The sequence below is a fragment of the Geotrypetes seraphini genome, chromosome 2 (assembly GCF_902459505.1).
Source record: "Geotrypetes seraphini chromosome 2, aGeoSer1.1, whole genome shotgun sequence".
Lineage (NCBI taxonomy): Eukaryota > Metazoa > Chordata > Amphibia > Gymnophiona > Dermophiidae > Geotrypetes > Geotrypetes seraphini.
Window position 1 is genome coordinate 8,318,090 of NC_047085.1, and position 26,823 is coordinate 8,344,912.

At 42.8% G+C, this 26,823-nt stretch overlaps 1 protein-coding gene across 1 annotated transcript in view; it reads right to left on the reverse strand.

The window, feature by feature from the left end:
- The window catches only part of PLEC (plectin), a 523,889-nt gene that overhangs the window by 160,303 nt on the left and 336,763 nt on the right, over positions 1–26,823 (reverse strand). The window contains 6 exon segments of the mRNA XM_033935291.1: positions 1,907–2,026; positions 4,350–4,591; positions 9,313–9,397; positions 10,665–10,824; positions 23,742–23,887; positions 24,354–24,500. Of these exon segments, the coding sequence (XP_033791182.1) occupies positions 1,907–2,026; positions 4,350–4,591; positions 9,313–9,397; positions 10,665–10,824; positions 23,742–23,887; positions 24,354–24,500 (900 nt within the window).

Below are 26,823 nucleotides of genomic sequence, written 5' to 3' on the forward strand. Positions count from 1 at the left end.
CTTATTTTACATAATTGGAAAGATTTTACAAAATTAGATTATAACCAATGGTGGAATTCAATGTGCCTCCACAATAAATTTGAACGACATATGGCTGACCGCCATAAATCTAGAGCGACTTTTGATAAAACTTGGTCGATTCTGGCAAACATCAGCACTTAGACCCTTGACCATAAACCGGATCATTTACCTATAATATTCTGGTTTGATCTTTCCTTTATTTTCTCTTTATTTTATTTCATACTATTTTGTCATTGTCTGCTGACGATATACAGTCACATGTGTACTGTTTTAGCGTGGACTATATTGTATCTTATCTCTCTCGATTTACTCCCTTCACTATCCCATACGAAGCTTGTTCCTCATTCTTATAGGCTTTTATGATGTGCATACTAACATGATTGATATACTGTTTACTGTTCATTTATCTTGTTATTGCCACTTCTTATTATGTAATTGAATATACTGGATGGGTGTCATCACCCGGTTTATAACCTGTGCTTCCTTGGAAGCTCTTCTTTTTGTACTTCAGTTTTTTTTTATGTTTTCCAAAAACCAATAAAAATTTTTTTTGAACTAAAAAAAAAAAAATTGAACTAAGGCCAGTACTGGGCAGACTTGCACGGTCTGTGTCTGTATATGGCCATTTGGTGGGGGATGGGCTGAGGAAGGCTTCAATGGCTGGGAGAGTGTAGATGGGCTGAAGTAGGTTTTGACGGAGATTTCGGCAATTGGAACCGAAGCACAGTATCGGGTAGAGCTTTGGATTCTTGCCCAGAAATAGCTAAGAAGAAAAAATTTTTTAAAAAAATTTAAATTGAATCAGGTTGGGCAGACTGGATAGACCATTCGGGTCTTTATCTGCCGTCATCTACTGTGTATGTTAATTCTATGAGCGTCTGAGCTGTTACCACCGTGGATAAAAACCACACTACAGTTTTGTAAAAGAGGGAGGGATTAGTTTGTGATTACATACTAGGCGAAGGTGATTTCTGTGTTCTGTGTGTTTGAAAGACAAGGTTTTCTGACGGTGTAAGATTGATCTGTACTAGTCTGGCTTGTTTAGTTTTACAATGGGTGTATTGATGTTGTACTGCCTTTTCCTAGGTATACTCTTGTGTGACATGTGGATTGTTACTAAAAATCTCGTTTTTCATACAGATGGGGGGGGTGTCAAAAAATGATGGGCCTCAGGTGTCACATAGGCTAGGTACATAGCCAAATATGACTCAGATATCATGAAAACAAAATGTATAAGATGATAAACACTTTCAATATAGATAAACTGTAGTGTCCTAAGGTAAAGTGTAAGGACTCCAATGAAAAAATGAAGGCAAAAGCCTCAGAACAGGCCCTCCCTCCTCTGTTCCGTTGTGTTTTTCAGAAATCTGATCGGTCGGGATAGACCCTGAGGCAGCTTATTTGTGAAACGCTGGCCACCGTTGATGTTACCGATCAGCAGAAGATAAGTGGAATATTTTCTTCTATCAGATATTTATGAGTGAAGCACAGCTTAAGGCTCAAGTTTCCAATACATTTTGAAGGTTTTTTGCAAGTGAGGTTATCGCTTGACCACCATTGTAAACCACTTCGGTGGAGGAGGGAGGGCCTGTTCTGAGGATTTTTCCTTCATTTTTTAATTGGAGTGTAGCCTATGCTGTCCAGTTTATCTATACATAGGCTTGGTGCGCCACTGCTTAGAAGTTGACTGATTTGCTATTCACTGCTGTGTATTTATCGGTTGTCATCAATAAAAATTGTTTACTCTACAAATACTATCTTTGGCTGGTGGTTGTGACGTGTGGTTTTACTTTGGTTGGCCAACACTGAGCTGATTTGGGCTGAACCAACAAAACTGCCTCTCTGTGATTATGGACTACCAGTGCTGGTTATAACAGTTCCATACCTTATGGTCACGGAGCTGGGACTGAAGCTGAGATGGGTCTAGTCTGATGTGACGGAGCTCCTCGAGGCGATCTTCAATCCGGGATATCTTGGTATGCTCCAATTCTATAATCTGTTCAAACTGAAGCAGAAACAGTGGGAGTTAGAGGCTGCTCACCGGAAGTCCCAGATAATCACCTTCGTAAACCAATCAGTGCTGAGTAAGACAGCCATGGACAGGCCACAAGAGATAAATCCATGGAGGATGGCAACACAAAGCCAATAGGCAGCTATATGCCAGGGGAAGTGTCTTCATCTCACCAGAGTTCACCAGACTCCCCAATCTTACTCTGCCGCACCCTACTTCACTCTACCATTTCCCACCTCATCCCATATAGGAATACCAGTCCAGAACTAGATCCACAGTCTGACATCAGTGCTGGGCAAAATGGTAGAGAACAAAATGACAGACCACATACATAAGCATGAATCAATGAGAGAAAGCCTACATTGATTTAGTCAAGGGAAATCTAGCCTCACCAATCTCCTGCATTTCTTTGAAGGGTTGAATGAACATGTGGATAAAGGTGAACCGGTTGATATTGTGTATTTGGATAATCAAAAGGCATTTGACAAAGTACCTCATGAAAGACTTCTGAGGAAATGAGAAAGTCATGGGATAGGAAGTAACGTCCTTTTATGGATTGAGAAGTGGTTGAAAGACAGAAAACGGAGAGTGGGTTTAAATGGTCAATATTCTCAATGGAGAAGGGTAAATAGTGGGGTTCACAAGGGGGTCTGTGCTGAGACCGCTGCTTTTTAGCATATTTATCAATGAGCTCGAGAGATAATTACATTTGCTGAAAACACAAAGTTGTTCAAAGTTGTCAAATCACAAGAGGATTGTGAAAAATTGCAAGAGGACCTTGTGAGAGTGGGCGACAAAATGGCAGATGAGCAAGTGCAAAGTGATGCACGTGGGAAAGAGGAACCCGAACTATAGCTACGTGATGCTGGGTTCTGTGTTAGGAGTCACTGCCCAGGAAAAGGATCTGGGTGTCATTGTTGAGGGTACGTTGAAACCCTCAGCTCAATGTGCGGCGGCTGCTAAGAAAGCAAAGAGAATGTTAGGAATTATCAGGAAAGGAATGGAAATGTTATAATGCCTTTGTATCACTCCATGGTACGGCCGCACCTCAAATACTGTGTGCAGTTCTGGTCACCGTATCTCAAAAAATATATAACGGAATTAGAAAAGGTAGAGAAGGGCAACAAAAATGACAAAAGGGATGGGACGACTTCCCTATGAGGAAAGACTAAAGCAGGTAAGACTCTTCAGCTTGGAGAAGAGACGGCTCAGGGATGATATGACACAAGTCTATAAAATCCTGAGTGGAGGGGAAAGAGTTGGTGTGAATTGCTTGTTCACGCTTCCCAAAAATACTAGGACTAGGGGACATGCAATTAAGATACTAATTAGTAGATTTAAAACAAACCGGAGAAAATATTTCTTCACAATGTGTAATTATTTATTTAGTTAATTAATTTTATTTATATCCTATCTTCTCCAAGGAATTCGTAGTCAGAGAATGTGGTGAAATCAGCCTAGCGGAGTTTGGATAATTTCCTAAAAGAGAAGTCCGTAAGTCATTATTGAGATGGTTTGAAACGACCAAGAAGAAACACTTTTCGAGATATCCAGTTTTGTAATCTAATGTGACTTCACTACCAGCTTTAAAACTCAGCTGTTATTGTCGGTTCCCTGACGCAGCCTTCATGTCTCTGAGCAGAGTTCTAAGTAAGAAATAAGCTTACTAAGCGTATTGATGTATGTGGTGACTTTATTTTTTGTGCTACTGATCCAGGGCAAGCAGAGGCTTCCCCCGTGTCTTTCTCAATAACAGACTATGGACTTTTCCTCCAGGAACTTGTCCAAACCTTTCTTGAAACCAGCTACGCTATCTGCTCTTACCACATCTAGAGCTTAACTATTCTCTGAGTGACAAAATATTTCCTCCTTATGGTTTTAAAAGTATTTCCCTATAACTTTGAGTGTCTCCTAGTCTTTGTAATTTTTGACGGCGTGAAAAATTGATCCACTTGTACCCATTCTACTCCACTCAGGATTTTGTAGACTTCAATCCTTTCTCCCCTCAGCCGTCTCTTTTCCAAGCTGAAGAGTCCTAACCGTTTTCGTCTTTCCTCATACAGCAGTCTCAGAGGACGCAATGACAACAAGCGATGTTATTTGTTGGTGTTTTATGGATATTACCTTAAGAAAGAATATTTAGAAAGGGCAAAAGTGGGCAGGTAAGGGTCAGTTCTTCCTTGAACATACAACAGGATGCTTGGCCAGTGCATAATCAGTTGTGCTTAAAGAGGGTGTCGGCAACAACTGTTTTGGGTTTTTTCCTGTGCTTTATTCATGGCCTCTGGGATAGGATGAGGTATGCATTAATTTGTACCTTGTCTCTGTCCACAGTGCTCAACATCCCTTCTCTGTCCTCGTCCCAACTACCATGGGATGCCACCTCTTTCTCCATGCGGCTCAACCATAGACTAAAGTCTTCCTGGCTCGGATCCACGCAGGAGGAGGCTTCCAGGGTCTGTTCCAGTCTCTGAAGGATAGCTGCACTGCTCTGGGCAGTAATCAGGTACCTGACCCGTAGGGAGTCCAGCTTCTCCTGAGTGAGCAATTCTTCCTCACCTGGATAATGAAAAGTAGACCTTGACACACAGAAAGTTTTCCACGCTTGTAGGATACAACAGTATGTCACTAGGACGCTCACTTAGAATGCACCCCTCCCCCCTGGAGCTAAGCCGCCAAACTAAACCCTTGGCTAGCTCAAATGGTCCTCAAGGCCTACAACTACCTCGACTTTAGAAAATTACTCAAAACTCACCTATTCCGAAACCAAGACCCTTAATGCCCCTTTTCAATCCTCCTCCTCCCCCCCCCCTTCTGATCTACTCCCCTCCCCCATCCCCCTCCTCTCCCCCCCTACTTCTCTCCTTGCTGTTCGGAACTCTATGATCAATCTGATATGTAACCACTTGTAATCTCTGTCTAACTAATGTGAACCGCCTAGAACTCTTTGTGGTATGGCGGTATACAAAAATAAAGTTATTACTGTATTATTATAAAGCTTTCAATGTACACACAGGACAATACACTGAACTATGCAGCTAGACCCCTGAGACTGCAGCCACCCCATGTACACACACGATAAAGCACTTTATAGAGACACTCCTGAGAGCACATTCACTCCCAGAGACATACAACAACCCATATACATATAGTCACACTCTTGACTGTAGCCACTTCCAAGAGACAGACAGCCTCCCATATCGAAAAAATTATGTCTTACCTGATAGCTTTCTTTTCTTTAATCATAGCAAATGAATCCATAGACGTGTGGGTTTTGACCATCTACCAGTTGGTAGAGATAAGAGTGCACTGAACTAAATTCTTGGTATGCTCTTTGGTCGCTTAGTATTGCTCTTAGCAAAAGCGGAAAGAGAAATTACCGTAGTATAGAAATATTTTTCCTTCCTCATAGAAGACAGGTATAATTTGTGGCTAAAAATCTGAAGCATAACAACTTGGAACTTGGAACAATAAACCTAAAGAGAGAAACAGACTGAAATGCCTGCTAATTAAAACAGGATACCACATATAGAGAGAAGAGTGGAAGGGAAGGGGTTCTGGATTCATCAGCTGTGATTAAAGGAAAGAAAATCATTTTTCATTCCTTGTCATCAGCAGCAAATGAATCCAAAGACTTCTGTGGGATTTAGCAAAGCATGATACCAACCAGAAGCACCTGCAGAGAGAACCGATGCTCCAAAAGATGATTCTAACGGAACCAATAAATCCAGGTGATAGTGCCTGGAAAAGATATGACGTGAAGATGACATGGTAATTCCACCCAAGATATGGAAAGACATCTGGACAACTGAAGATTATTGCTTCAGTTTACATGCTGTCAGGGAAACCGATTATTTAATCCAACAAGCAATCGTTGCCTTTGAGGCTATGCTCCTCTTGCTGGCCCCAGCCATGAAGATGAAAAGATGATCAAAACGCCAAAATTCATTGGCGACCTGAAGGTACTGGAGGAGCACCCAGTGGACATCCAGGAAGTGGAGGATGTCATGCTCCTTCCCATAATCTTCCCTCTGGAAAGACAGAAGAAATCTGTTTGACTCCTTGGGATCTTGCTAGGTACTTGTGACCTGGGTTGGTGACTTGATGGACCTTCGGTCTGTCCAGTATAGTAACTCTTATGTACTTATTGTTAGTTCATGTGAAATGCCAAAACCATCTTAGGGAGAAAGAAAGGAACCCCAGCCTCAGAGAAGCGGAGGAAGAAATCTCTGCATGACAAAGCCTGATGTTCAGAAATCCTACGTGCAGAAGTAATGACTACAAGAAATAGAGACTTGAAGGTGAGATCTTTTAGAGTCACCTTTCTAAGAGGTTCAAAGAATAGCTTCCGAAGACCCTGAAACACCAGGTTAAGTCTACGTTCTGAACAAGGATGGCAAAGGGGAAGCTTAAGAAGACTGACTTTCATTTGTGAGTATAGACAGGGGGTGGGTAAGCAGAGTGGGCAGACTTGATGGGCTGTAGCCCTTTTTTGCTGTCATCTTCTATGTTTCTACTGAGGAGCGTTTACTGTGGACATGTTGACATTTGGATGTATTGTAAATTAGTAACATTTTCAGTAGTTAAGGATTTAATGTTTTAGGTCTGACATAAATATATATTTTTTTAAACCAGCATAGCATTTAGACTCCTAATGCAGGTTTTAGGGGTCGAAACACGAATTGTGTCAGGTGTTTTTAATGTCATCCATTGGTTTCTGTAAATAAAGGCGTTTAAAAGTGACTCTCACCATCCACTTGGTTTGTCTCCATCGCTATAACACACCAATGCAAATCGATAAACTTTTCTTATACAACTTTAAAACTTTTGTACTTAGCTTTAAAGTTGTATAAGAAAAGTTTATCGATTTGCACAAAACATAGAATATAGAGCACAAGCACATTAAAAAAAAACTAAGGTCTGATGATGAATAAAAGCCAGAAAGAGAAACAAGCCTTCAAATAATTTGGCTGGAACTGAAGACCATAGAAGTACTTAGAAAGGTATTATCTGAAAAAAAGATCACTTAGAAATTAGGCACTTTGAAGTTTATTATATGCTGTTGTGGATAGATGGTTTATTTTCAAAATTAGGCACACAAATTCAAAATCCCTCCCTAACTATATCCCTAGAAGACCTTCACCTTGTTTAGGGAGAATGTAGCACAGTGGTTAAAGCTCCAGCCTCAGCACCTCCTTGTGACCCTGGGCAAGTCACTCAATCCCTCCATTGGCTCAGTTACATTATTAATAACAATAATAATAATAATAACAGCTTATATACCGCAATACCGTGAAGTTCTACGCGGTTTACAAAGATTAAGCAAAGGTACAAATTGATTGACTTAGGACAGGAAATCCATTTTTGAGGAGAGAGTGATCAATAGAACAAGTTAATCGCTATAGAGGGGAGAGAGAAGAGAGGATCAGTTGTCTAGATACTTTAGGAACAGGTGTGTTTTCAGACGTTTCCTAAATTCCTCATAGGTAGTGGGCGAAAGCAATTGTTCTAGGTCTTTACCCCATGATGCTGCTTGGTGCGAGAGAAGATGTTCATGGTGTTTTTTCAGTTTACAACCTCTCACTGGGGGGGGGGGGAAACGAAGTTGGAATGTCAGCTTCTCTTGTGTCTGTTGGCTGAGAAGACGAAAAGGTCAGTTATATATTTAGGGGCAAGTCCGTGTAGTGCTTTGAAGCAGAAGCAGGCAAATTTAAACTTTACGCGCACCTCCATTGGCAGCCAGTAGGGTGTCACGTGGTCAAACTTCCTCAGCCCAAAGATCAGTTTGACCGCTGCATTTTGCATCAATTGTAAACGCTGCATGTTCTTTTGGGAAATTGCTAAATAGGCGATGTTACAGTAGTCAAGCAGACTCAGTACGAGGGATTGGACTAGGGTTCTGAGCCAAACAGGGAAAAATGCTTTAGAACCTGAATACATTCATGTAAACAATTCTGAGCTCCCCTAGGAGAACGACATAGAAAACTGAATGAATAAATAGTGTGAAAAGTTTCAGCCTCTGATAGCCAGAGCTGGAATTGTGACGTCATAATGCCTCAATCCACCAATAAGAGCCAACCTCATCAGTGATGTCACAGTGGCTGGATTGACCTATACATGGATCCCTTTTGCTACATTTTGATTTCTAGAGTGGCGCAGTGGTTAAAGCTCCAGCCTCGGCACCCTGAGGTTGTGGGTTCAAATCCCTCGCTGCTCCTTATGACCCTGGGCAAGTCACTTAATCCCCCCATTGCTCCAGGTACATTACATAGATTGTTAGCCTACTGAGACAGACAGGGGAAATGCTTGAGAACCTGAGCTCCCCTGGGAGAACGGTATAGAAAATTGAATAAACAGATAAAGTTATATAGGTGTAGATGTAGAACTTTTATACGCATATAGGAAAAACAATGTTTTCAAAGACTAAAATTGTATGTAACTCACTGCCTTATTTACATATTTGTTTTTCAAAAATTACCCTCTAAGTCTTCACACTGTGGCCCAGGTCAGATTTCTAAGAACCAGTGAATTCTGCCCTACATTTTGTCCTCAATTTGTGACGGAGACATGAGAGGAAGGGTTCTGGAGTGGTAATAGATAGATAGATTTTTTCCCCCTGTTCTGTCTTTTGCTACTTTTCATGAGCCCTCCTTAGTTCTTTCTCTGCCGGCAGGTGGATTTAAGCTGGCAGTGGGCCATTCCATCTTTTTCTTTTTTTTTTTATTTATTTATAAGGTTTTCACATTATTATCATCTTGTACAGAAAGTGCAATCACGAAAACATAATATTTAAATTTATTTTCAGTCCTGAAAATAAATCAAACTATAAAAAGAAGCACATCTTAATTTAATCACACACTAGTCCTCAATTTTAGGATCCAAGATTTAACGATAAGAGTAATTTACATAACAAGCAAACAAAATCACTTAATCTGCTGCTGAAAGAGAGCTAATTACTTAGGTACGGGTGTTTCTTCATTCTCAAGACGCTTCAGAGAAAGGAAAGCAGTCAAATGAGCCGGTTCTACAAACACATATTTTAAGGAACGGTATTTAATGACTGATTTGCAAGGATTTCTAAGAAAGAAAAGACCCCCATATCTGAGTCACACATGGTTTCAACATTAGAAATTCCCTTCTTCTCTTCTGGGTCTCTCTCGAGACATCAGGAAATATCTGAATATGGAAGCCCAGGAAGTCCTTAGATCTATTTTTAAAGAAAAGTTTAAGGATCCAATCCCATTCCATCTTTTTCATAAAGCTCTCCGGTCTTCACTTGCCTGAAGCCAGCTCCAGCACCTTTTGCCCGTTTTCCAAAACTCTGTCCAGCTCCCCAGACTTTAACCGAACGTCCTTGCAAAGAACCTGAAGAGAAGAATGTGACCTCATATCAATCCTTTGAAACGTCTTTGGCATAGTACGAGAATAAGGCAGAGAACAAAGCCATCAATCATACCCACGGCAGCAGTTCATCATAGTGCACTGCACACGGTGGATACAATATTCTTATAAATCAGGGTCAAGCCCTTCACATCCCATTATATGAATGACCCGTCCTCCCTCTTGCTGTGAATCAAGGGCAACAAACTCCAATCCCTCATCTACACACTTTTTTCACACTGGCATTATCTCAATGCAGTGGTGTAGTGAGGGAGGGAGGGGCCTGGAGCGGTAGCACCCCCAAGCCCTCCTCTTCACCCCCCCCGTCATCCTTCTATGCCCCCACACCACACTTGCGCCATCCCTTCCCACCGAACCACTTCTCCATCTGCTGGCTTTCCCTCTGACATCACTTCCTGGCCTTGCAACCTGGAAGTGATTTCAAAGGGAGCCAGGCCAGATTAGTTGCTCGAAAATTGTACAGAGGTATGGTGGGAATGGGGAAAGGGGTGGTAAGGTGCCAGCTCCCTCACTGAGACAGCGCCTGGGGTGGTCGCCCCCCCCCCCCCCCTCTGCCACTGTCTCGCTGTATTCATGGATATCAGGTCCTGCTAGAATTAACAGGTCAACTAAGAGAAGGTGATCTAATCCTGCCTTTGCCTTATGCTATGTTGGCTTATGTATCTATTTCCCAAGCAAATCAGAACTACAACTCAATGCATGCAACAGAACAAAGCCAGGATTGGATCAGCTTGTTTAAAATGGCTTGGAGTGAGCCTCCATTCTTAACCTTTTCCTATCGTGTGTTCCGGATGACGGGACATTCCAAAAATGTCGTTGCCATCATGGATAAACAGTCTGTATGGATTAATAAAGAGCCAGGAACACAAAATATTTGAATTGACAGACTTATGACTTATTTACATTATGTTTACAATAGCCGTAAATGATAACGGTGAATAATACAAAACTTTGCTAAAATAATTACGATTGGAACCAGCGTAACGTAAAATTTATTACGATAGGAAAAGGTTAAGGAAATCAGAATTACATCTGGATGCATGCTGTCTGGTAAAACCAGGAGTGGCTCAGCCTGTCCTATCTGACATGGGGGTCCTTTGCATACCTAATCTCAAGGCTTCCATGCAAATTTATCTTGTGAATATCCTGACAACATAACTGGCTGAAGGATCCTAGGACAGATTTGAGGAGCCCTGCTTTTAGCTCATCTGTCTCACAGGCCATCCTGTACCTGGATCTGCTGATGGGCCTCCTGGATTTGGCTCAGACAGCTGTCAACCTGCCAGAGCTCAGCAAGGTGCTTCTCTGTAGCGCACAGCCAGTCCTGGAAGGCACTGAGGGATTCTTGGAAGGCCTGTGCTGCCGGCAAAATCTGCTCCAAGCGTCTGTTCCTGCCAGAGATGAAACAATATGCAGAAATGTTTCATGCATAAGCCACAAGACTCGGGTGTCGTGAAAACCCAATAGATCTAATAAACACTTTCACAAAAAATATATATATCATGTCTAGTGGATACCCATAGCTCCGCTCAGGCCTGATCACAATGTGCAATTCCAAAAATAGAGGAAAAAGCCTCAGACTGAGGCCCTCCCACCACGACAAAAGGTGGTTAAAGGTGGCAAAAAACCTCTGTTGTATTGCAGATAGATAAAAGCGCTGCTCGGTGCTATTTAAATTATATGCACTTAAAGATAGAAGAAAAAGTATTAGTCATCTTTCCACTTATCTTCTGTTTGATGGGTACACCTCCAGCAGTCAACTGTCCTGCATTCAGAGAGCTTTAAAAAACAGTTAAAACTTAGCTCACCTAATGCATTGGCCTCCCTGTCCAGAGCAACGCAGCCTATGACCTCTAGAAGGAAGTTCTTTCTAGCACAATGTAACTACAGTGGTGCCTCACACAACGAACTTCATGTCTTGATTCACACAACGAACTTCGTTTCACACAACGAACTTCGTTTCACACAACGAAGTCGCCCGAGCTGCCGATGTATTGCATCCTTCCGCGCAGGCACTGCAGGCAGTCGTTAGTCACTGCGCTTAACTGCCCTCTCTCACAGCCCTTCGCCTGGCTCCCTGTGCAGTGGCGGACCGTCGGCTCGCCTCCTTTTATGGAGGGGCCCGGCGCCTACTGCTGATGCGTTGGGGGGGGTGGAGCTACTCTCGCCGCTTCCCCGATGCTAGAAAAAAAAAAAGAAAAGTTAAGTCCCAGTTTTTGCCGCTGAGACTCTGCCCTCTCTCACTGTATACAGTCGTCCTTTTAAGATAAACTCAATATTTTTTATAGATCATGGCTTCTAAAAAAAGCAGGAAGGTGATTTCTGTTGAAATGAAATGGGAAATAATTAGAAGGAGTGAATGTGGGGTAAAACAGTGTGACCTCGTCAAAGAGTTTGGCCTCAGCAAGACCACCATTTTCACCATTTTGACAAATTTATCTTTTTTTATGTCATCTTAGCATATTTTATGCTGCAGAACGAATTATTTTTTTTAACATGTATTGTTATGGGAAAACGCGTTTCACATAACGAACTTTTCGCATAACAAACTTGCTCCTGGAACCAATTAAGTTCGTTGTGTGAGGCACCACTGTATTAATATAAGCACTAGTATTAAATTTGAGACACTTAGATTGTACTCAACATACCCTAGGTTAGGCTCAAGGTTTGTTCTTGTTCTAGCATGCATAAATGGGGAATTGCATCCTACCTGCTAATTTTCTTTTTTTTAATCCCTCCAGACCAGTCCAGATGTGTAGGTTTATGGAGACTGAGAACCAGTGGTTTGATGACATCACCCAACAGAGTCCGAGGCAGTCCAAAATGAGCTGAGAACTGAGCCACCTAAAGCCTGTCAAGCAATACTGAACTACAAGCCCACATCACTGGAAACGAACAAGAGCAACTCTCCTTAGCTCTAAAACTCTGAATACAGCTCCCTGAACATTTCAGTTTCCAAAGCAGGTTCTGGACTGGGCTGGTGGGAGTTAAAGAAACAACCAAAGAAGCCCAGCAATTCCACCGAAACCAAAAACAAAAATAATGCACCATCAATTTTTTATGTGTTGGATTGAAGAAATGCCTGCGTCAAGAATACCTTTTCCACAGCATTATTTTTGCTTTTGGGACTCAAGCAAACAAAATCAGCAGCTAAGATCTAAATTTCCCCTTCTTCTTTGTTTCTCCAGACCAGTGCAAAACACGTTGGAAGTGCCAAAGCCGTATCTATCACAACATGAATCTGGACAAGCCTGCCTCTACTATCCACACACCATAGGCCATGTCCTGCCAAGCCTCTATATCATACCAAAGGAAAGCAAGGATGACTCTACGGCCACCCTACAAATATCCTGTAGTGGGGCTGGTCTATGCTGTACAAAGGGGATGCTTGTGCCCTAGTTGAATGTGCTTTAAACGCGACCCATTTTTGAAAAAAAAAGTATGCAAAAGAAATGTGTTCTGCCTCCATTTTATGTAGGCGGTGAGGAAGGGGAAGGAGAAAGACCTCTCTCAAATTGAAAGGGGATAGATTCCGTACGAACGTAAGGAAGTTCTTCACCCAGAGAGTGGTAGAAAACTGGAACGTCCTTCCGGAGTCTGTCATAGGGGAAAACACCCTCCAGGGACTAAAGACAAAGTAGATAAGGACAGGTTGTTCACCCTCTCCAAGGTAGGGAGAACGAGAGGGCACTCTCTAAAGTTGAAAGGGGATAGATTCCGTACGAACGTAAGGAAGTTCTTCTTTACCCAGAGAGTGGTGGAAAACTGGAACGCTCTTCCGGAGGCTGTTATAGGGGAAAACACCCTCCAGGGATTCAAGACAAAGTAGATAAAGACAGGTTGTTCACCCTCTCCAAGGTAGGGAGAACGAGAGGGCACTCTCTAAAGTTGAAAGGGGATAGATTCCGTACGAACGTAAGGAAGTTCTTCTTTACCCAGAGAGTGGTGGAAAACTGGAACGCTCTTCCGGAGGCTGTTATAAGGGAAAACACTCTCCAGGGACTCAAGACAAAGTAGATAAGGACAGGTTGTTCACCCTCTCCAAGGTAGGGAGAACGAGAGGGCACTCTCTAAAGTTGAAAGGGGATAGATTCCGTACGAACGTAAGGAAGTTCTTCTTTACCCAGAGAGTGGTGGAAAACTGGAACGCTCTTCCGGAGGCTGTTATAAGGGAAAACACTCTCCAGGGACTCAAGACAAAGTAGATAAGGACAGGTTGTTCACCCTCTCCAAGGTAGGGAGAACGAGAGGGCACTCTCTAAAGTTGAAAGGGGATAGATTCTGTACGAACGTAAGGAAGTTCTTCTTTACCCAGAGAGTGGTGGAAAACTGGAACACTCTTCCGGAGGCTGTTATAAGGGAAAACACTCTCCAGGGACTCAAGACAAAGTAGATAAGGACAGGTTGTTCACCCTCTCCAAGGTAGGGAGAACGAGAGGGCACTCTCTAAAGTTGAAAGGGGATAGATTCCGTACGAACGTAAGGAAGTTCTTCTTTACCCAGAGAGTGGTGGAAAACTGGAACGCTCTTCCGGAGGCTGTTATAAGGGAAAACACTCTCCAGGGACTCAAGACAAAGTAGATAAGGACAGGTTGTTCACCCTCTCCAAGGTAGGGAGAACGAGAGGGCACTCTCTAAAGTTGAAAGGGGATAGATTCCGTACGAACGTAAGGAAGTTCTTCTTTACCCAGAGAGTGGTGGAAAACTGGAACGCTCTTCCGGAGGCTGTTATAAGGGAAAACACTCTCCAGGGACTCAAGACAAAGTAGATAAGGACAGGTTGTTCACCCTCTCCAAGGTAGGGAGAACGAGAGGGCACTCTCTAAAGTTGAAAGGGGATAGATTCCGTACGAACGTAAGGAAGTTCTTCTTTACCCAGAGAGTGGTGGAAAACTGGAACGCTCTTCCGGAGGCTGTTATAAGGGAAAACACTCTCCAGGGACTCAAGACAAAGTAGATAAGGACAGGTTGTTCACCCTCTCCAAGGTAGGGAGAACGAGAGGGCACTCTCTAAAGTTGAAAGGGGATAGATTCCGTACGAACGTAAGGAAGTTCTTCTTTACCCAGAGAGTGGTGGAAAACTGGAACGCTCTTCCGGAGGCTGTTATAAGGGAAAACACTCTCCAGGGACTCAAGACAAAGTAGATAAGGACAGGTTGTTCACCCTCTCCAAGGTAGGGAGAACGAGAGGGCACTCTCTAAAGTTGAAAGGGGATAGATTCCGTACGAACGTAAGGAAGTTCTTCTTTACCCAGAGAGTGGTGGAAAACTGGAACGCTCTTCCGGAGGCTGTTATAAGGGAAAACACTCTCCAGGGACTCAAGACAAAGTAGATAAGGACAGGTTGTTCACCCTCTCCAAGGTAGGGAGAACGAGAGGGCACTCTCTAAAGTTGAAAGGGGATAGATTCCGTACGAACGTAAGGAAGTTCTTCTTTACCCAGAGAGTGGTGGAAAACTGGAACGCTCTTCCGGAGGCTGTTATAAGGGAAAACACTCTCCAGGGACTCAAGACAAAGTAGATAAGGACAGGTTGTTCACCCTCTCCAAGGTAGGGAGAACGAGAGGGCACTCTCTAAAGTTGAAAGGGGATAGATTCCGTACGAACGTAAGGAAGTTCTTCTTTACCCAGAGAGTGGTGGAAAACTGGAACGCTCTTCCGGAGGCTGTTATAAGGGAAAACACTCTCCAGGGACTCAAGACAAAGTAGATAAGGACAGGTTGTTCACCCTCTCCAAGGTAGGGAGAACGAGAGGGCACTCTCTAAAGTTGAAAGGGGATAGATTCCGTACGAACGTAAGGAAGTTCTTCTTTACCCAGAGAGTGGTGGAAAACTGGAACGCTCTTCCGGAGGCTGTTATAAGGGAAAACACTCTCCAGGGACTCAAGACAAAGTAGATAAGGACAGGTTGTTCACCCTCTCCAAGGTAGGGAGAACGAGAGGGCACTCTCTAAAGTTGAAAGGGGATAGATTCCGTACGAACGTAAGGAAGTTCTTCTTCACCCAAAGAGTGGTAGAAAACTGGAACGCTCTTGCGGAGGCTGTTATAGGGGAAAACACCCTCCAGGGATTCAAGACAAAGTAGATAAAGACAGGTTGTTCACCCTCTCCAAGGTAGAGAGAACGAGAGGGCACTCTCTAAAGTTGAAAGGGGATAGATTCCGTACGAACGTAAGGAAGTTCTTCTTCACCCAAAGAGTGGTAGAAAACTGGAACGCTCTTGCGGAGGCTGTTATAGGGGAAAACACCCTCCAGGGACTAAAGACAAAGTAGATAAAGACAGGTTGTTCACCCTCTCCAAGGTAGGGAGAACGAGAGGGCACTCTCTAAAGTTGAAAGGGGATAGATTCCGTACGAACGTAAGGAAGTTCTTCTTTACCCAGAGAGTGGTGGAAAACTGGAACGCTCTTCCGGAGGCTGTTATAAGGGAAAACACTCTCCAGGGACTCAAGACAAAGTAGATAAGGACAGGTTGTTCACCCTCTCCAAGGTAGGGAGAACGAGAGGGCACTCTCTAAAGTTGAAAGGGGATAGATTCCGTACGAACGTAAGGAAGTTCTTCTTTACCCAGAGAGTGGTGGAAAACTGGAACGCTCTTCCGGAGGCTGTTATAAGGGAAAACACTCTCCAGGGACTCAAGACAAAGTAGATAAGGACAGGTTGTTCACCCTCTCCAAGGTAGGGAGAACGAGAGGGCACTCTCTAAAGTTGAAAGGGGATAGATTCCGTACGAACGTAAGGAAGTTCTTCTTTACCCAGAGAGTGGTGGAAAACTGGAACGCTCTTCCGGAGGCTGTTATAAGGGAAAACACTCTCCAGGGACTCAAGACAAAGTAGATAAGGACAGGTTGTTCACCCTCTCCAAGGTAGGGAGAACGAGAGGGCACTCTCTAAAGTTGAAAGGGGATAGATTCCGTACGAACGTAAGGAAGTTCTTCTTTACCCAGAGAGTGGTGGAAAACTGGAACGCTCTTCCGGAGGCTGTTATAAGGGAAAACACTCTCCAGGGACTCAAGACAAAGTAGATAAGGACAGGTTGTTCACCCTCTCCAAGGTAGGGAGAACGAGAGGGCACTCTCTAAAGTTGAAAGGGGATAGATTCCGTACGAACGTAAGGAAGTTCTTCTTCACCCAAAGAGTGGTAGAAAACTGGAACGCTCTTGCGGAGGCTGTTATAGGGGAAAACACCCTCCAGGGATTCAAGACAAAGTAGATAAAGACAGGTTGTTCACCCTCTCCAAGGTAGAGAGAACGAGAGGGCACTCTCTAAAGTTGAAAGGGGATAGATTCCGTACAAACGTAAGGAAGTTCTTCTTCACCCAAAGAGTGGTAGAAAACTGGAACGCTCTTGCGGAGGCTGTTATAGGGGAAAACACCCTCCAGGGATTCAAGACAAAGTAGATAAAGACAGGTTGTTCACCCTCTCCAAGGTAGGGAGAACGAGAGGGCACTCTCTAAAGTTGAAAGGGGATAGATTCCGTACAAACGTAAGGAAGTTCTTCTTCATCCAGAGAGTGGTAGAAAACTGGAACGCTTTTCCGGAGTCTGTCATAGGGGAAAACACCTCCAGGGATTCAAGACTAAATTTGACAAGTTCCTGCTGAACCAGAACGTACGCAGGTAGGGCTATTCTCAGGGTGACCAGAGGGCCGCCGCGTGAGCGGACTGCCGGGCACAATGAACCTGGTCTGACCCAGCAGTGGCAATTACCTCCATGAAACTGAAGGTGAAGACAGACCCCTGTGAACTCCAGATTAACAGAAATATGGCAATACTATTATAGGCCTGAAAGCACACTGAACAAACCGGTAGAAGAATCACATCTCTCATATATCTCTCTCTGCCAACATAAGCAGGTTTCATGTGGAACTCATCTTTCACACAGAAACTAGCACACATCTGCTATGACAAACAAGAAGTTTGTGAGAATGGAAATTACCAGCATCAAAAGGGAATTACCACATCTCTATAACTTAGGTCAAAGTGGACTTACCAGAAAACAATACCAAAAGGATATTAAATTGATAACTGCAAATAATTCTAGGAATGGGATGGGCCTTGCTCGGAAATTAGTGATTCTTGATATTAAAAGCACATATGTCAGGGGAAGTTAGGAAAGCCATTTGGCAATAAGGCATCACGCTTCAATATGACTCAGAAAGTATAAGTGTTGACCAATCAATGAGCTGATAAGGAAAATGACAATTATGAATATCCAATAGAAATCAAGAATGTGGTCTTAGGTTGTTAAGAATGTATAAAAGGCCAGCTTATGGATAGACTAATCAGAACAGACACCAGGAATACGAAAGCCGGCTTTCTGTATATGCTCTGTTAACTCAATTGGCTGAAGACTTGTTCTGTAAACTGACTATTGTTGATTACTAATAAATATATTACTTATACAGCAAATTGGGTTGTTGTGTGAGACCATCGATGAAGACTTTAGCAGCAAGTGGGCAGACTTGTTGGGCCCTCAGCCCTTTTCTGCCGTCATACTCTATGTTTCTATATAGACGGATTCTCGAGGGAGGGAGGGAGGGTTCTTGACTGGGCAGACTTGGGCCGTCAGCCCTTTTCTGCCGTCATAATCTATGTTTCTATATAGACGGATTCTCAAGGGAGGGAGGGAGGGAGGGTTCTTGATTGGGCAGACTTGTTGGGCCGTCGGCCCTTTTCTGCCGTCATACTCTATGTTTCTATGTTTAAAGTCTTCAGCAGTTTCTCAGTTTCTTATATAAAACAAGTATAAGTTTCAAGTTTATTAAAATTTGATGCTACTCTATGCCTTACAGTAAAATATGAAAGCATCATTGCAGAAAAACACAAGGCTATGAATTTCTATATTAAAATCTGGAGTCCGGTTGACTTCTATTGCAACACAGGCTGATGACATTCAGCTGTACCATGGATATCACCCTTTGAACCTGGCTTTTCCTCTACGGCTCATTACACACATTCCTATAGGTGTCTCTCTGTGTTTTGGATATTACGATCTTTTTTGGCTGCGTGTTGGGCTGCTACTCTCCTCTTTCTTGGTAGGCGTGGGTCTGCCTGCTGTATTATATTATGTTGATAATATTTTGTGACTCTTTGTATTGATGCAGCGTGCATATCTCTTGCCATGTTAACATTCATTTATTGTACTTTTATATACTAAAATCAATAAAAAATTTTGAACTGAAATAAACAAAACGCTTATAATATTATTTCAAAGCAAATTACATATATTAAAAATCAGGGGTTACAGAAACTCATAATTATACGTACAAGGACAGATTCTGAACACAGACAAACAGAAACAGGAGGAGAGGGAGTAGGACTGCAATATTTTAGAGAATGGCGACATTAAAGAGTAACACGATAGGTCAGGGAAAAAAGAAAGAGTAGATCGTTTTTAACTAAAATAATGAAAATATATTCCAAAGGAAGTGTTATTGTTGAATGAAGTTTTTTTAATTTTCGAAGGTATCTTTATCTCCCTAGGCAACCTCCTACTTTCCCTCAAGCTCAAATTTTTCATCTATGCAGACGACATCACAATACTCATCCCTCTTAACCGTTTCTCACCAGAACTACTCGATTACATTACCGACATCCTCAACCAGATTGAACTCTGGATGCTAGCATTCAGGTTGAAACTAAATTCCGACAAAACAAAATTCTTCCTTGCCACCCCCAATGACAAAATCAAGGATACCACAATTCAACTGAAAGGACTTTCCCCCTCGAAAACACCGTAAAAATTCTAGGAGTCACGCTCGATAAAAAGTTATCCTTAGAAACTCACACCGACCTCATTGTCAGGAAATGTTTCTCGGTACTCTGGAAACTACGCACTATAAAAAAATACTTCAACAACACCGCCTTCAGCCTACTAGTGCAATCTGCCATTCTCAGCATACTAGACTACTGTAATATTATCTACCTAAACTCCACAAAGAAAACTACCAGGAGACTAAAACTGATCCAAAACACCGCCGTTCGTCTCATCTTTGGCCTAAAGAAATGGGATCATATCACCCCTTTCTATCACCAACTTCACTGGCTGCCTTTCGAATCCAGAGTACTTTTCAAATTCGCATGCTTCTGCTACAAATCGGTAAATGGCCTCTCGCCAAGTTACATCAACCCCCTCTTTAGCCTTTACTGCACCAACAAAAAATCCCGCAGAATTCAACTGTTCGCCTACCCCTCACTAAAGCTTTGTCATCTCAATAGTTTCCTAGACAAAACCTTTGCCTTCCTAGCAGCCAAGATGAACCCATGGCTCGCCCAAATGATACTTGAGGCCCCCACTTACCTCGGCTTCAGAAAAACTCTCAAAACTTACCTATTCCACAATCAAGACCCGTAACCGCCCCTCTCCGGTATTACCGGGCCCCACTCGCGGCCCTCTTCCCTCTTCCTTAACGCTTTCTTCCCTCGCTTCTACCCACTCCCTTCTTCATCAGCCAAGTTCGGCTAAATTTGTTGTTAATCCAATAAAATGTTGTAAATCGGCATGTCAATGCGGATCCTAATGTAATTATTGTAAACCGCCTAGAACTCAAAGGGTAGGGCGGTATATAAGAATAAAATTATTATTATTATTATAAAGAAAGGTTTTCAATGAGATTTTAAACTTGTCTAATGTAGGTTTTTCTCTGATATAGCCTGGGAGTGAGTTCCATAACTGGTGCGACGACCGAAAGATCTCGGCCCGTCTAGTGCCGATAATCATTAAAGAGGGTACAAAGAGTAGATTTTGTTCGGTTGAAGAAGGGATCTGGAAAATGTATGTGGTATCAACAGTCTATCTAGGAAAGTAGGAAGGTTTGACTGACGGATCTTGAATGATAATAGTGCAATGTTACAGGAGATACGATGGGGTATTGGGAGCCAGTGTGCATTCTTTAGAAGCGGAGTTACATGATCGTATTTTTTTGTTTGTTATTATTTTTATTGCGGTGTTTTGGATTAATTGTAGTCTTCTCAGTTGTTTTTGAGTAATGCCCTTTAATAATGAGTTACAGTAATCCAGCTTTGAAATGATGAGCATTTGTTCCAAAATGTGTAAACAAAGTGTGCCCTGTGAACTCAATCTCCCAGAGTGCTTAGCTACTCTCATGGGGTGTGACTGTAGCTTACTAGAGCCTACCTTCTTCTTCAGTTTGAGAGAGAATAGCATCCATTTCGTGAGGCCTCATGGCTGCATGAAAACCTGGATCTAACGTTGTCCTTTCACCAGGTTTTCACCCTTTATTTCTGATAGCCTAATATAGCTTAGGTTCAGTATCTAAGTCTAGAGCACACTGTGATTCCCCACAAGGTGTGTGGACACACTCCCAGCTTCCCCTTGGACCAAGGATGTGCTGGTTGAATGAGAAGATTCTGTAAACAAAGTTGAACTGCCTTGAAATCATCAAACTGTGAGTATTTATTCCTTATATCAAGTTATTAAAGAAAGTTGTTCAAAAAACTAGAGTCTGGCTGATAGCACTAAGGTTACAGGAGTAGGAGTTAACTGAATGGGAGCCTCAGAAAATTGCTAACTTTGCCTGGCCATTTTGAGGAGTCCCTACATTATAGTGAAAACCTGAGGAAGTTTCAGTGAAAATCTGTGGTAAAGGCTTTTCATTGAAAATCCAGTCCCAACAGAAAATGACCTCCTCATTCTAGTGGTCCAACATCACCTTTAATGCTGCTGTTCCTTTCCTAGGTCCTCTAAATGATACTAACAGATAATCTGACCACCAAAACCCTTTTGTTCTCTTAGTTAATCAACGGAGCTGCCTTGGGTCTTTCTAACTATCATTTTCATCAAACTTTGCAAGAGAAATTGACTAGTTAATATGATTTTTTTTTTTCCAAAGCAGTTTACATTTGTAAGGAGGGGGATTCCCGTGTTCACTAAATCTTTCAAAGTGCAGAAATTCAACAAACAGGCCTCTGATGTCATAGCAACGGGGAAGCTGTCATGCACACTGTCTGGACTCCTCCCACTGCCAAGAGCAGAGAGCTTCTATTGGCTCTTTTGAAAGAATCAGAGTTTTTTTCTACCTGAGAACAGTGTAGAAGCAGAAACAGCAGCACAATGCGGCAGCGGCAAAGAAAGCAAGTAGAATGTTAGGCATGATAAAGAATGGAATCACGAGTAGATCGGAGAAAGTTATAATGCCGCTTTATAGAGTGATGGTCAGACCACACTTGGAATACTGTGTCTAACATTGGTCTCCCAACCTTAAGAAGGATATAAAACTGCTGGAGAGGGTGCAGAGACGAGCAACGAAGCTAATAAAAGGTATGGAGAACTTGGAATATGAGGAACGACTTAAGAGACTGGGATTGTTCTCCCTTGAGAAAAGGAGACTGCGAGGGGATATGATCGAGACTTTCAAAATACTGAAAGGAATCGACAAAATAGAGCAGGAAAAAAAAATGATTTACAATGTCCAATGTGACACGGACAAGAGGACATGGACTGAAGCTAAGGGGGGACAAGTCCAGGACAAATATCAGGAAGTTCTGCTTCACGCAATGAGTGGTGGACACCTGGAATGCTCTCCCAGAGGAGGTTATTGCGGAATACACCGTTCTAGGATTTAAAAGCAAACTAGATGCACATCTCCTTACAAGAGGCATAGAGGGATATGGGTGACTAAAATTACGCCAGGTGTACACCTGGCTGGGCCTCCGTGTGTGCGGATCGCCAAACTTGATGGACCGAAGGTCTGATCCGGAGATGGCAGTTCTTATGTTCTCACCCTAGTGCAAGAAAACTGTGAACTGTGAGCTGTGAGGGGAAGGTGGTACAAACAACTGGCTGAAAGCAGCCCTGCAGTGACTGGGGAAATTTGAAAGCAGACACCGTTTGTTCTTTTTGTATTCTAATGTCTGGTGGGGCGACAATGGGGACCAAATCTTTTCTCTCCGTGGTATTAAAAGCACCTTCTACGTAGGGTTACCAGACAAACGGATTTCCCCGGACATCTCCTTCTTTTTGAGGACATGTCCGGGGGTCCGGACAGCATTCAAAACCCGGCACGTTGTCCTGGTGTTGAAAAGCTTCCAGCTAGCAGCGACGTCGGAATGGCATCTGTGAATGCGTGGTTGCAATGTGGTGGCATCATGCGCAGGCTCACGTGTGTGTGACATCATCACCAGCACATGTGCAGATGCGCTCCCAACAAGCAAACAGGTTAAGGGGGGGAGGGGCTGGGGTGGGATGGGGCGTGATTCAGGCGGAACGGGGCGAGCCTGGGGGGCAGGGCCATGGGTCCGGATTTTTGTTCTGGACAATCTGGTAACCCTACTTCTGAGCCTCTTTCAGAGGCCTACATTACGGGCATCAAATTGAAAATGCTGTTCCTTGTGGCGATAGGTTTGGCTAGAAGAGTTACAGGCTCAGTCTTGTCCAAAGTTCTTGTCGGTCCTATGTCTGGGTCCATCTTTTATATCATTTCCACACTGTGCCTGATAGGTCAATGGAAAGAGGTCTATTTAGCAGCACTTGATGGTGGATAGTGCCAAAGAACATAAGAATTGCCGCTGCTGGATCAGACCAGTGGTCCATTGTGCTCAGCAGTCTGCTCACGCAGCAGCCCTTAGGTCAAAGACCAGTGCCCTAACTGAGACTAGCCTTACCTGCAGACATTCTGGTTCAGCAGGAACTTGTCTAACTTTGTCTTGAATCCCTGGAGGGTGTTTTCCCCTATAACAGCCTCCTGAAGAGCGTTCCAGATTTCTACCACTCTCTGGGTGAAGAAGAACCAAGAGAAAACGTTCACGTTGATTAAAACCTAGGCGGGCAAAGTCCATGAATGAAAGGAGAAGGTTCTCAGTGCCATAATCAAATCGGAAACCAAATTTGACAGGAGTTGCTGTTCTCCATATCTGTCCCAAGTGCAACCAAAATCTTGTAAAAGTGCTGGTTGTCCCCATTGCCATCTACGCCTCATCCAACACCCAGGTCCCTTCCATGTCTTATCACCAAGTTTTGTACTAGTCACTATAGACATCAAAAGCAATAAGACTGTTCTCCAAAATAATTTGGCCTACTGATGCTCATTGAAACTCCGTCTTCTTGGATGCCTGCCATAAGGGTGGTAAGTAACTACTGTTTCACCCATGCAGCTCAAATATCTTCTTAGAAGCCCAATGCAGTGATACCCCAAAAATACAGCAATGGGAAGAGCATTCCACTACTGCTCAGATGTCAAATGGGCATTGTACCATTTGAGGAGGAGGTTTGGACAGAAGGAGAGTAGACAGCACTGCACTGCATCCTTCTTGCCTTGTTTCAAAGTCCCCGTTATTCCCGCCTTACCTTGTATCTGCTTGTTGGATCAGTGCTTCCCATCTTGCTTGAAGGCTGCCATGTTTGGCATTCTCCTCTCCTGACTCTGATGTCTGCATGTCCTGTAATACACGCTCTAATCGGGGCCTTCGCTCTTCCAGTAGTCTTTGCAGGAGCTGTGTGAGGGCAAAAGATCTTTTTAAACATTTATCCCAATGATGATAACATCAATGGTCAGTTTATTACATTTGGAATTCAACGGGCAAACAATAGTCAGTCTACATATGTGGGCATTGTGTAAACCACAGTGGCATACATTAGTGTTAGAGTCTGAGCAGGTCCTTAAAGAAACCTTGAACAGCCGCTGCACCATGGGGACTTCCCCCTGATCCAGGGCTACCACTGATTCTTGTCCACTGGTCTCAAGCAGAAAACCAGACTCCACCAGGGTTCAGAAAACAACATCTTAAGGAAGAAGGGTCACAAGACAGTGTCTTAAAAGGTGAGAGGTCAAGGAAACCCTACTTATATGTACCTACATGTAGCTCCGTTTCCAGCTTGTTTAGCTCCCCACAGCTCTTTCCTAACACACAGCCCACTGCTTGTGTGTGAGCCCCAGTGGTCCTTTATGAAAAATCTTACCTTCTGCTCCTGGAGCTGTGCTTTTACCACTTTCACTTCTGAAGAAGGGGGTTTCTGATTGGATATCAGATCCTCCATGTCAGAGACCCAGCTCAGTATCATTTCCAAGGGTGGCTCCTCGGCTGAGGCTATGGCTTTCTGGGAAAGCTAAGAAGACGAGAAACAGTTTAAGACTGCAGGAATGCAAAGTGCTATCCTTCATTTTCTTCTGCGTTTCTATTTATACTTAGTTGGGATGCTGGATTTTGTTAATTATTCTAGCTTACATATGGTTTATCTTCACATAGCATTTCCTTTATTCGAAGTCTCTTGCGGGGTTCACTTGTTAATGTTATCTGGTTTGTATATTTGCTAACAACCAAACTAAAAGGTCGATCCTCCACACACCACACAAACAATAGTGACAAAACAGTGGAGATGATAAACAGGGCCAATCAAAGTACTCATGGCCTCTTAATTGCAAATTTCTCTGATGCAAAAACATAAATAAAGACAGGCATCAAAATACAAAACCTATAAATTAAAGGTATATACTCGTAATATCCAAATATTAAAAAGACATTTGTGGATAAATATTTAAATAATTTGAATGTGTAGATAAAAGGATAGTATGAATTTAAAACAATTGAATATAAATTAAATGTACGTATTTAGAGCAATGTTACCAACCTAAAGCGACCAAATGCAACTCCATAAATTAAATACAGCTCAATCAAAAAAAATTAAATGAACAAATCGCTTGATAAAAGCATAGAAAAATGAAATATAATTTCATCAAGCCATTAAATTCCAATCAATGAGACAATTAAATGAACAAATCGCTTAACAGTAAGACCAAAGCATGAATTTCCAATCTAATAGAAGAGGAGAACAACAAATCAGAATATGGTACCAGGACAATCAAAATATCATAAAGGCAAAATAGATAATCAATAAAAATAATAACAAATAATGTCATTCTGATCTGTGTCTACATTTCTAGAAAAAAACAAAGAAACACAAAATTATATACCCGAGAAAAGATGATCAGTCCACGTAAACCACAAATTAACAAACCAGAAAAGAATGTCACAAAATTAGCATGACTTTTTTTAAAGTCTATATGAAAGCACAAGTGATAAAGCCTCACGTGAAGGAGCTTGTAAAGGGGTGGCTCAGACATAAAAGCAAGCTCATAAGAAAACTGAAAACCAAGAAGGAATTAAAGTGAAGAAAAGCGATCTTGGTGAAGAAAAATTGAGTTTTCTAAACTGTTTAAAAAAATATTTCCACTAAGATTTTTCAAAGACAGCCAGGGGCATGGTAAACAGGTAGGGAGAACGAGAGAGACTTAGGAGTGATCATTAGAGAAGACATGAAAACTGCCAATCAAGTGGAGAAAGCTTCATCCAAGGCAAGACAAATGATGGGTTGTATTCGTAGAAGTTTCGTCAGCCGGAAGCCCGAAGTCATAATGCCGTTGTACAGATCCATGGTGAGACCTCATCTGGAATATTGTGTACAATTCTGGAGGCCACATTACCAAAAAGATGTGCTGAGAGCTGAATCGGTTCAGCGAATGGCCACCAAGATGGTCTCAGGGCTCAAGGATCTCCCGTATGAGGAAAGGCTGAGTAAATTGCAGCTATACTCACTCGAGGAATGTAGAGAGAGGGGAGACATGATTGAGACATTCAAATATATCATGGGCCGTATCGAGGTGGAAGATGATATCTTTTTTCTTAAAGGACCCACGGCCACAAGAGGACATCCACTGAAAATCAGGGGCGGGAAATTTCATGGCGACACCAGGAAGTATTTCTTCACCGAAAGGGTGGTTGATCATTGGAATGATCTTCCACTGCAGGCATTTAAGGCCAGCAGCATGCCAGATTTTAAGAAAAAATGGGATAGGCATGAGGGATCACTTAGGGGAAGAAGTTAGGGGGGTGGGTCATTAGAATGGGCAGACTTGATGGGCCGTGGCCCTTTTCTGCCATCATTTTCTATGTTTCTATGTTTCTATGTTTCTAAATCCCAGAAGGATGCTTGGATGCATAGAGAAAGAGAAGAAGGAAGTGATAGGGCTTCTGTGTACATCTCTGTGAGACCACAGCTGAAGTAGTAGGTATAATTTTGGAGGCTACATCTTCAAAAAAGATAAACAAGATGAAATCAGCTTTTAAAGTGGCCAGCGGTCTTCATCATTTAGCATTTGGGGACAGACGTAAAGATCTCAGTGTGTACACTTTGGAAGAAAGACAGGAGTGGGGCGATATGACAGACATTGGCTTCACTTCCCCAGCAGCGGGGAAGTGAAGCCAATGCTGGACGGCTTTCTTCAGTCTTTGGAAAGACAGATTGAGTTTGTCTGGAGTTAGCTTTGACAGCAACTCCAGCAGTGGGGAAGTGTAACCGATGCCGGACAGACTTCTACAGTCTGCGTCCTGTATGCAGCAAAATGGATCAGGAGCAAGAACCCTTATTTTAT